Raw genomic sequence first — 10012 nt, 5'->3', positions numbered from 1 at the left:
CTTTCAATGTGCAGGTGATCCAAAACAAAAACAAACACACACACACATTTTGTCATACTGTGTGATACACTAACTTTGAATCAGTATAATGATTTGTGGATGGTAGGTTTTCTTTGTAAAAGTTTATATCAAAATTGCTGAATTGTTGTTGTCATTGTTCAAGTATTCTCACAGTTTTAGCCAAAAATTGACCTTAGTTTGGTAATTAAAAAAAGTAAACATAATATTTGAAACAAGAAGATGTAAAAAATCTGCAAGCTACACAAAGCAGGATGTGGCTTCAGTCAAGTTTCAGCTGAGGAGTTCTGTCTATGGTGCAAGATGCAAATTTGGCAATTTTTTTAACCAACAAAACAACAAAAATGTCAACTTTAGACTTCCAACACTTTCCTTGGTTCAAAATTCAAAATGCCAACTCATCAAAACATTTTGGGGTTAAACAGGCAGGTGAAACTTTTAACTGACTGAATATTAACACAGAGTCTCATCATTTATAATGCCACCACATTATACTCCTTGCAGCATTTTTTCCACTCAGTATCACTCACAATAATTTCACAGGAAGTCTCAGACTATAGTAAGATGGGGGATGGTTAGTCTGGTCATGTGACACAGTTCAGGAGTCTTGGAGGAAACAAGGGGGTGGGGGGACGGAGGAGTGCTCTGTCACACAGATTTTCACAACCAGCACAAGAAGCAGCACTTGAGCTACTACTGCTGTGGGGATGTTTGCTTGAGAGGGAATGTTACACAATGCTTTGAACACTCAAGGTAGGCATCCTGTGTTCTCATTCGGTCCGTTATGCATCTGAGTGCTAAGCATTATGCAATGTACTATGCTCTTTTTCTTTTCTTTTTTTAGGGCTTTACATAGACCATTTTTGCTTATTTGATTTGTGATTATAGCAGAGCTGTAACCAATTCCACAAACTCTTGTTTGAAATACACACTTGACTTGCATGGCAAATAGGAACCTCTCACATTACCTTCAGTTCACTGAAGGTTCCTAATTCAAGCATCTAGTCTCTCAGTCTCCAAGGCAAAGTCCTCTCAGGGGCTGTATTTTTTTTTTCTAAGCCAGAGTGACTGTCCCTGATTAACTTTCCGAGACCCTTGGGAACTGTTAGTGCAGTGCTATTGGATACAGCTGTGACCAGGTCTGCTCCAGTAGGGTACACAACTTTGCCTTCCCATGCAGCTGCTCATAAACTAGATTACAGTTTAATTAAAAAACAGTAGCATTTTTTCTTCATCATATTAAACTATAATGCTTTCTGGGGCAAACAAATGCAAAATCTTCTCTTTGTCTAATAAAATAAACCAGCTTCTTCTTACTGGCAGTGTTATAGTTCTCCTTAGTCATGTCAATGAAACAAATAATACACTGACAAAAGTAATGATGTCAACATTATCAGAATAGATAAAGCGTATCAGTACTTTTCTTTATTATAGGGAAGCCACACCTGCATGAGGTGTGAGAGCTAACTTTAATCTTCCAAAGGCAGATTTTCTGAGCATGCATGCACCTTTTGGCAACAAACCTGCTCTTTATTCATAATGGTAGACACAATGACACCTGGGAAATGCCCTGCAGACTGAGAGCACCTTTAAACTAGTTGCTTAGAGAAACTTTTAAGCTAGTCAGTGGACTCAAAGTGAATATTTGCCTGACGAAATCCCTACATCGGATGTCACTCCTTCGTTGAATGCAGCAATTCTGTAATTTTAAAATTACGAGATAAAAAATCTTTAATATTTTATCTAAAGTGCAGCCCAGCTATTTACATACCAAATGCGACTTTGTGGTAATGGTTCTTTCCCTACCTCTGTTGCAGTCAAGACAGAGGCCTCAGCGATGGAGAAAGGTGGTCTAGCAAAGACAAAAGGTATAAATTGCAGTGGTTCTTATTGTAAATATAACAGAATTGTGATCCTTTCAAAGATCAATAACGTTTTGGAGTAATGTGATGAATTTGCTTTACAGATGATAAACCAGACATTAAGGACCTGAGAAGCAAAGTCAAGCTTCCACCCATCAACAAGCCCAGCCCGCCTCCCGTCAAAGACAAACCCAACAAGGTTTTACCCAAGTGAGTTCATGCCAGAGCATCTCTGATGTTGTCTCACAGCTTATCTCCATGCAAACCTATTAAAGACTTACTAGAGAGTATGTCTTCCAACTTGGGGACATGAATAGTGATTAATTTGTAACCTTTCTAAAGCCAAAGGACTTTAGGAAATGTCAGGAACACTTTCTCCTTTGGTCTGGCACCGGGAGCGGCGCCTTTAGATGTTAAAGGTTTTGGTTGCCGCCACCGGTTGCCATGGTGTCCTTTAAGAAGAATGCCAGGATGCCCGACCTTTAGCGGCTCAGTGGAAACTCGGGATGAGTCAGATCGGGCCTAAACAGACGAGAGCAGCCCATTTCCTGTTTCCTGAGTAAAACTCACACAAACAGGCACACACACAGAACTGAGAAAACAAAAACGTCCCTGTCCTGAGGGGGCTGCTAATGGAGAACAAGCTTTTTCTGAAAATTGTTTCCAAGCAAGTGGGCTTGGAAGGGATACCTTTCCAGCTTCCTTAAGAATCCTTCTTAATGTGTAAAAAGCTCTATCTTCTAGGCCTTTTTACGTCAAGGCTGATTATTTATAAACACCGTATCAGATCTAACCAATGCATACAAGTTATGCAGTTGAGTTGTGACCCCTGGAGATCTGCCATTGCTGTATATATACACTGTGAAGGTCAAACATACACCAGGCCAAAATAAGACATACAAAGAGACATAAAGACTGTAGCTACCATGCTCTGCACCTGCAACCCACCAGAGTTTAGGAAACTGGAAACCACAGTCTTTTTTTCTTTTGAGAATGTGAACAACAGCCTGTGCACCAGTTTCCTTTCACCAAAGATGTTAGGAGACATTTTTGATAAATCCACCTCTTGTTCTCTATTTATTATTAACGTCAATCAAAGTTGACATCAATTTAAATCCTAACATTATACTCTTATTTTCAATAGAACCAATGGCGATGTGGCTCCCGTTTCACCAAAACAACCGGAGGAGAAAGAGGCCGACCAGTTCGATGGAGTGGATTTGCAGACTGAAAAGCTGAGTCATCCTACAGCAAACAGAGCCAAACCCCCACAGAGGAGACCACCATCAGGCCTGGTCGCAGCAATCCATGTTAGTGACAGACTTGATTTATCACTTTTTTTGGACAAATTTTGCCTTGCTTGAAATCTGAACAATAGAAGTGAGGACTTACATAATGAACACTTCACTGACTCATACTCGATAAACCACAAGGGTAGTGCCAACTACCTTTTCTGTAGATGACCTTTGCACCTTAAACTATCATTGCAACAATGAAGCAACTCCCTTCTTTATCTTGTGCATACTTGTCAGGTAAAGGTAAGGTTTGCAATACAGTGGAGCAAGATAGAGTTTCTTAAAATGAAAGACATTTAGTAGTGCCTTGCATTTCTAGGTCCATTTTGTTATTTGGTGGTGTTTGCTTTGCTGCAGGTCATATATCCATGTCAAGTTATTTCCAGTGCAACTTGTAATTGAATAACGGTAAATGTTTCCCAACCTATACCATGAGTGGTAAATGTTAGAAAAAGGTTTTTTTTAGGCCGTACTAGTTTTCTAGCCTCACCCATTTTGCACTACGGTTTAGCAGTCATAAAAGAGAATTCCTAGCAAGAGGGGAAGAGATAACAATGTCTGCACTTGCACATCTGCCTAGATGTGTTTGAGCAAGAGAAAAGTCCCTAGTGATAGACACATTCCAGTTTTCATGAATTGCTCACATACCAACATTACACCAACAGCAACAAGTTCTGGCATGATTTCTAGGGCTTTTTTAAAAAGTAATTTCTAGGAAATATGGAATGAATTCCTTAAGGTATCGTTTGTAAATGGCAACCACAAAAGACAGCCCTAGGTGTTAAGCCAACATTGGAGAATGAGAGTTCTTAAGGTAGATTGTAAGGTATGATTATTAGCCATGTTTGCCATTAAGGCTTGGCATTCATGCTCCTTTACAGGCGGCCCAGAGTGCCACTAACCAGACAGAACCAGCAAAAAAGTTCCAGACAGAGAAATTACCTGGCTGGCAAAAGGTTTGTGACATTTCACTTAGATGACAAAATATTTTGGCATAAAGTTAATGAAATTTGCTGGTATGCATAATGTCATGCAAAGCCACCTATTTCATTGCAGGGTACAGAAAATCTCCTGCCATCGCCCGCAAAGCCTGATCATCCACCCAAGACGCCGCCTCCGGTTCGACCAGCACCACCCAAAGTTGTTGTGGATGGCAGAACTGTGACGCATAAAGAAGAGCCAACTGTGGAAAGCCTGCAGGTTGAGATCAAAGAGCTGAGGATGGCTCTGGAGCTGCTACAGACGCGACATGAGTGAGTACTAAAGCTGCCGTATTTTTCTAAAATCTTTTCGCCTTGAAACACATAAAGCAGTGTTTCTCTTTTTACACTGTGTTCCACCTCAGGAAATATTAGGCTCTCCCATACAGTATTCACAGGCCGACCCTATTCAGCTACAGACAGTTCATGCAGGAGGCGAGTTTATTCCTAAAAAGATTATTTATTTTTGACGGTTGTTGAATCCTGAATGGAACCAGTTAAAGAACCAGAGCTAATTTGATCTGCAGTTCTCTAATAGTTCCCATTCGGAGCCACGATTGAAGTGTTTTGGAACAATTCATTTTATCTCTGCTCACTATCTCACCACATTTTAGCTTGTAACCAATCACAGATGTTTGTGCGCATTACATGCATGAACGATACTGAAACAGAAATATTAAAAGGAAATATGAAACTTATTTTAAGAAGGCGTAGACGGACTGTCCAATCCCAAATTAATTTCTGGTGTTGTTTGTGGACACTGGCACACACAGGAAATGACTAATCAAAACCAAAGGGAGCAATTCAAGCTGTGTACTAAACACGAGTGCTCTATCGGGAAAAAAAATAACTGGACTGAACAACGTTTAGATCTTCTGCTTCTCGTCTCTTTGATTTGCTTTTAATATGAAATATCACAGAGGCCTGTTCGGTGAGAATGTGTGGAGTGCAAGACACATGATTTCCTGGCCACTGAGCTTGTGATTTCAACCACAGTAGCGTTAAAATGTGAATCTACAGAGAGACGTATATTAAAAAAGCATAATTCCTTTTTTGCTTAGTAGCATGGTATTTAAAAATATACATCCGCTTAAAGCACCTACAGTACACACCCACAGTCCACCCACGCAGTTGCTTTCACTCTTGTTGCCTGATTAGACTTGACATCTCCCTCACTCAACTGTTAGTTTTGTTGCACTGTTGAAGTGCACTATTTCTTACTCAGTGCTGACTTTTATATGGTAATGTCTGTTGCCGTTAATCAAGCTACAGACCCTTATGAAGTTATCATCTTAAGTTTAAGAATGTAAGTGCGTTTTTCGTTCATCATGGTTAGAGTGCCAAAAACTATGAGAGCGGTGAGAATGAACCAAAACAGAAATTTAAAAACGGGACATCATTACCAAACAATTAATGACTTGAAACTCAATAAAGCTCCATAAAGCTGAGGGGAGATGCAGATTCAGGTGATCATTTTCTGTATGTTCATCACTACGAGGGACCCTTTTTATATATTTATACATTGTTATGTAATATATTGTTATTATGAAAATAGTATACACTTTAAAGACATTCACGTTCCAATCCTCAAAGGACAATAAGACAATTTATTTTTCACTTCTAGAGATTAATTAGAGTGATTAGGATTGAGTCCATTTCTGTTTTGAGATCATTCAGCCTCACTACAAACAATTCAAGTCACATACCTTCATTTATTTATTTGACTTGACTGGTAGTGTACATGGTGACCTATTTAGATAAACCCATGTCTGCAAACACTTTTTGTTTCTTTCTCCTTTGATCAGGCAAGACATGCAGGAAGTGAAAGACGAACTGAGGGAGGAGAGAAACAAACGACAGACACTGCAGGTCAGTGAGGCATGCCTCGAGTTTTGCATTCATTCGCACTTGCTGCCTGCTGCATACTGCCACAGGAAGGCATACAGAAGTTGTGGTTCCCAAGATCATGACTTCGGTGTAATTGATTGTGAAAATCTTTCCCATACAGGAGGAAGTGCAAGCCTTGAAGATGAAGCATTAATCCCAACGCAGACTGTGACTGGGCTGCCTGTCTGACACTGTGATAAGATAACAAGATGAACATTTTTCTGACTTGGAATGGGGATGGAGAAGACAAACAAGCTCTCCCAGTGCAGACTCATTAGTCAGGGCTAAAGTAGAAAACAGCTGGACATAAGATCAAGCTAATCTTGCACTGGACCGGAGAAACTTCTAAGAAGACTTTTAAATTATGTACTGTTAAAAGTTTTACATATTTGAATGCTGGAAATCACAAACATTGGTTCTAAGTGGGTTTAGCTTTGTTGCAAATGTATGTTTTACACTGTTCTGTTTCAACTGTCCCTTTTATTACCTTTATTATAGGTTTATTGTACTTTTAACATTTTACAATTAATGCCTCAGGCAAACATTTAATATATGCAGCTGTACATAGGAGGAAATATTGTGATGTCTTTTGCAAAGACGTAAAATATAGTTTTAAAGTCATCCAAAAGTGCATTGTTATCTGAATGTTAATACCTGAAATACAATTGTCGAAAACATTGGCTGACATGCAGGTGATTTTCTACACCAGATTGTAATGCTGCATCAATCCACTGGGAGGCACTGTATGACAAGTCTACATGAAGAGAAGTGCTAAACCTTTCAGTGAATGCTGGATTGTTTGAAATGACCTGGCACTAACGACCTCCCATTAGGAAAAAAAGGAGTAAATGTGTTAAGATTAAAGATTTAAGCAAAATGGCTGATGTTAATGGATAGTGCATGAAACAATCTTACAAAATTGCTGTTGAAATGCTTCAGGAGTTACACAGAGTTTGTCGAAAAGTCATCCAGTGTCACTCAGAGAAAAACTGACTCACTCTGAAAACTCTGAACATAGTGACTCATCGTGATGGATGTAAAGAATGTGTGAAGAGAATTAATGACAAATTCTTTACAGCCACCATAGGGAGAGCCATTTAACTTATTTGGACTGCGCCATCTTCAGCATTATACGCATAGAAACGGTTTTGGCTCCAAATGGTGGCGACTGTGGTAGTAGTGGTGGTGTGCTCCTGTCTAAGCCTACTAGCGTTGCCCACTGTAAAGCACATCTGGACGACATCTGGAGCTCATCAGGGACCGTGTGCTTCTGAAACTGCCATGGGAACATACTATTTTTAAAAACCTTGTTGAATAATGGTCATTAAGGGTACATTCCCTCTTGGACAAGGGGTGAAATAAATTAAACTAAACAAACAAAGGATTAGTTCATAGTGACATTTTCTGGGGGGGGGGGAGCCATTTCAGTTCTGGCCTGCAAACACAAGTGAAGATTTTACTTTTTCACTGACAGACCTCTAAAATATTTAGTAATGTCAATGATGATGGATGCTGCTGCGCTCCAATAAATTATAATACTTAAATATTTGACTCTCTACTGTAGGTCTCAGACTATGCTAACGCAGCACAGTGCACCATAATGTAGGAGGAATTTAAGACAAGTAAAGTGGAACTGTTTGGAGTACTGAAAACTGAGTGCTGAAAACTGAGGCAGTTTGGAGCTCAGAGGTCAAATACAAAAAAAACCCCTCTGAGTTAAAATTAGAAGTAGAGAAAGAGGAGCTGAACTGACAGAGAACAGTTCGTCTCTGTCAAAGAAAAGAGCTGGGCAGATGCAGGAACAAATGCATGACCTCATGGGAAATGGCAATAAATCTGCCGCATATTAAAAAATTCTGTTTTAATATGGAGACTTTTACCGAGGAGAATCAAAAAGCACTCCCAAAATACTGCATGTACCCTTAGAATGATATTTTTTGTGCAGTTTTTGACTCAAAAAGGTTTCTAACTTGGCTATTATGGTAAAATGTGATTAATTTAGCTATTTAAAGAAGTGGTTAAATAGCATTGATGCAGCTATATATGTTATTATTTGTAAAGGCCATTTCTGGAAACAGCCAAAAGACCACAAAAGACAGTCTGTGCTGCGCTCGTCTTTGAAGAGATCTTTCCCACGCCGTGTTGAGGTTGAGATTCATGGCTTTCCCCTAACTGGATTTCCCTCATGTTGGTGTTCACTTAATTTTACTGATGTATTGTTTCATAACTGCATAATTACCATGAGGCTAAAATATGTTGCTTCTAATTACATGTGATCATGATTACATCCTGTAAAATGGAAAAGACACTATTCGAACTACTGAATCGTGGGTATAGTAAAACATTATTTGGGTCCTATGATTTTTAGGTAGACGTCATTTTCAAGAGGTTTATACAAAAGATAATTACACAGCTACTTCAAAGAGTCCACACCATCAACGCCACTGATTTCTGAAAGCCTGTGACCACATGAGAGGCTTTTCCAAGACCTCAACAGAGAGGTCTTCAGTGTGGGCTCCATCTAAAAACAGAGTGGGGCCCCGAAGCAAACCTGAAGCCTGTCTGCTCCTCCAAAGTTTGCACTTCGAGGACGACTCCACGGAGGAAGTTCTTGGTCTGCCTCTATGTCCAACCAACAACCTTCCTCCAAGCAACATTGCATCAGCCTCACAGCACCGACTTAAGTTTCTGACTCCAGATTGGCCAACAGAAAGAATGTGGACACAGGCCATACACAGATGATTATTTAGTATATTTTCCCTTTCATATGGCTTTATTGACATGCCAAGAATTCATACCTCATACATAACTTGTGAATCACCAAACCACTAAAGTTTGACTTGTGATAATGTCCAGTACAAACATTTGCCCACTGTAGGCAATCCGTCAGGATTCTTTAAGTCGTTATTGGCAGCACAACAATATTTCAGTCCACCGACTCACGTGGAACACATTTGTTACGTGAATACTGAGTTGATATTGGCCATCAAAGCTCTGACCTCGTCCCTCCCTGCGAGCACACACCAGTCATAACACCAGAGTTTTGTAAGTGACGTTAATACACTCCCCCCAAAAACCACATTATACAGAGCCTGACACCAGCTATTATGTGCTATGTGTAGGCCATTTTCCTTGCAAGGCACCACAGACAACAAAAGGGAATATACTATCTAGTGAGAACCTTCTTTGTGTGGGCCGGTACTGGTTCCTGTGTGGCCATTCCTAAACAAACCTCCAATCAGGGAGTATACAATTTAGCAAATGGAGATGGCTCCTCTTATGAAATGTTTGTGATTAGCAGCACCATCATCCAGCTGAAACATTTCTCTAACCAAGCCAAATATGAAGTGTCTGAAGAAAATGTGAAAATGACTGTCTTGTGCGTGACAAAAGCCATAATGTGTTTCCCATGAAGCCAATATTACGGTATTAACAGTGCAATAATTATATAAATAGGCTGTGTACAGGATGAGTCATGTTTACATGCCAGATGCCAGTGTACAAACCACAAGCCCCCCACAAACAATGTCAACAACGTAGAAGGAAATATGCCACAAAATTATTAAAGCCCACATCAAAAGCATCAGAGAATGCCAAACAGTCAGGAGGGAAATTGAACTCAACAACAGGGGGAAAAAATCATTATTAATTACTGGTAACTTAATTATATTCACAATTGCTACCAATGCAAATACTTCACACATATTATTAACAGCATACAAGCAGAAAATGGCAGCTAGCATGAGAATAGAAATTAAGAACCAACTAATTTCAGCAGCGTAAGAGGAGAAACAGCAGCCAGCATATAAGTATGCAATTATAAGAGCAGAAAACAACAGCCAGCATACCGTTTATCAAATATAAGACAGAAACAAGCAGCCAGCATACTACAGTATCAATATAAGAGCAGAAACAACAGCCAGCATATAACAGTATCAATATAAGAGCAGAAAAGCAACACAGCATAATC

At 39.6% G+C, this 10012-nt stretch overlaps 1 protein-coding gene across 2 annotated transcripts in view; it reads left to right on the top strand.

Moving 5' to 3' along the window:
- The window catches only part of sh3d21 (SH3 domain containing 21), a 12382-nt gene extending 5004 nt beyond the window's left edge, over positions 1-7378 (top strand). Inside the window, exons 11-17 of one of the 2 annotated variants that reach the window (XM_035671885.1) lie at positions 1836-1886; positions 1985-2090; positions 3025-3190; positions 4057-4131; positions 4232-4428; positions 5961-6024; positions 6164-7378. In XM_035671885.1, the coding sequence (XP_035527778.1) occupies positions 1836-1886; positions 1985-2090; positions 3025-3190; positions 4057-4131; positions 4232-4428; positions 5961-6024; positions 6164-6196 (692 nt within the window). In that variant the 3' untranslated portion in view covers positions 6197-7378. The remainder of the gene's footprint in view (positions 1-1835; positions 1887-1984; positions 2091-3024; positions 3191-4056; positions 4132-4231; positions 4429-5960; positions 6025-6163) is intronic. The other variant, XM_035671886.1, reaches the window with a different exon arrangement.
- The last annotated feature ends 2634 nt before the right edge of the window (positions 7379-10012 follow it).

Source organism: Morone saxatilis, unplaced genomic scaffold (assembly GCF_004916995.1).
Source record: "Morone saxatilis isolate NCDOM2014 unplaced genomic scaffold, NCSU_SB_2.0 Contig24, whole genome shotgun sequence".
NCBI classification, from domain to species: domain Eukaryota; kingdom Metazoa; phylum Chordata; class Actinopteri; family Moronidae; genus Morone; species Morone saxatilis.
The sequence above is the reverse complement of the archived record's forward strand: the minus strand, read 5'-3'. Positions and strand labels throughout refer to the sequence as shown.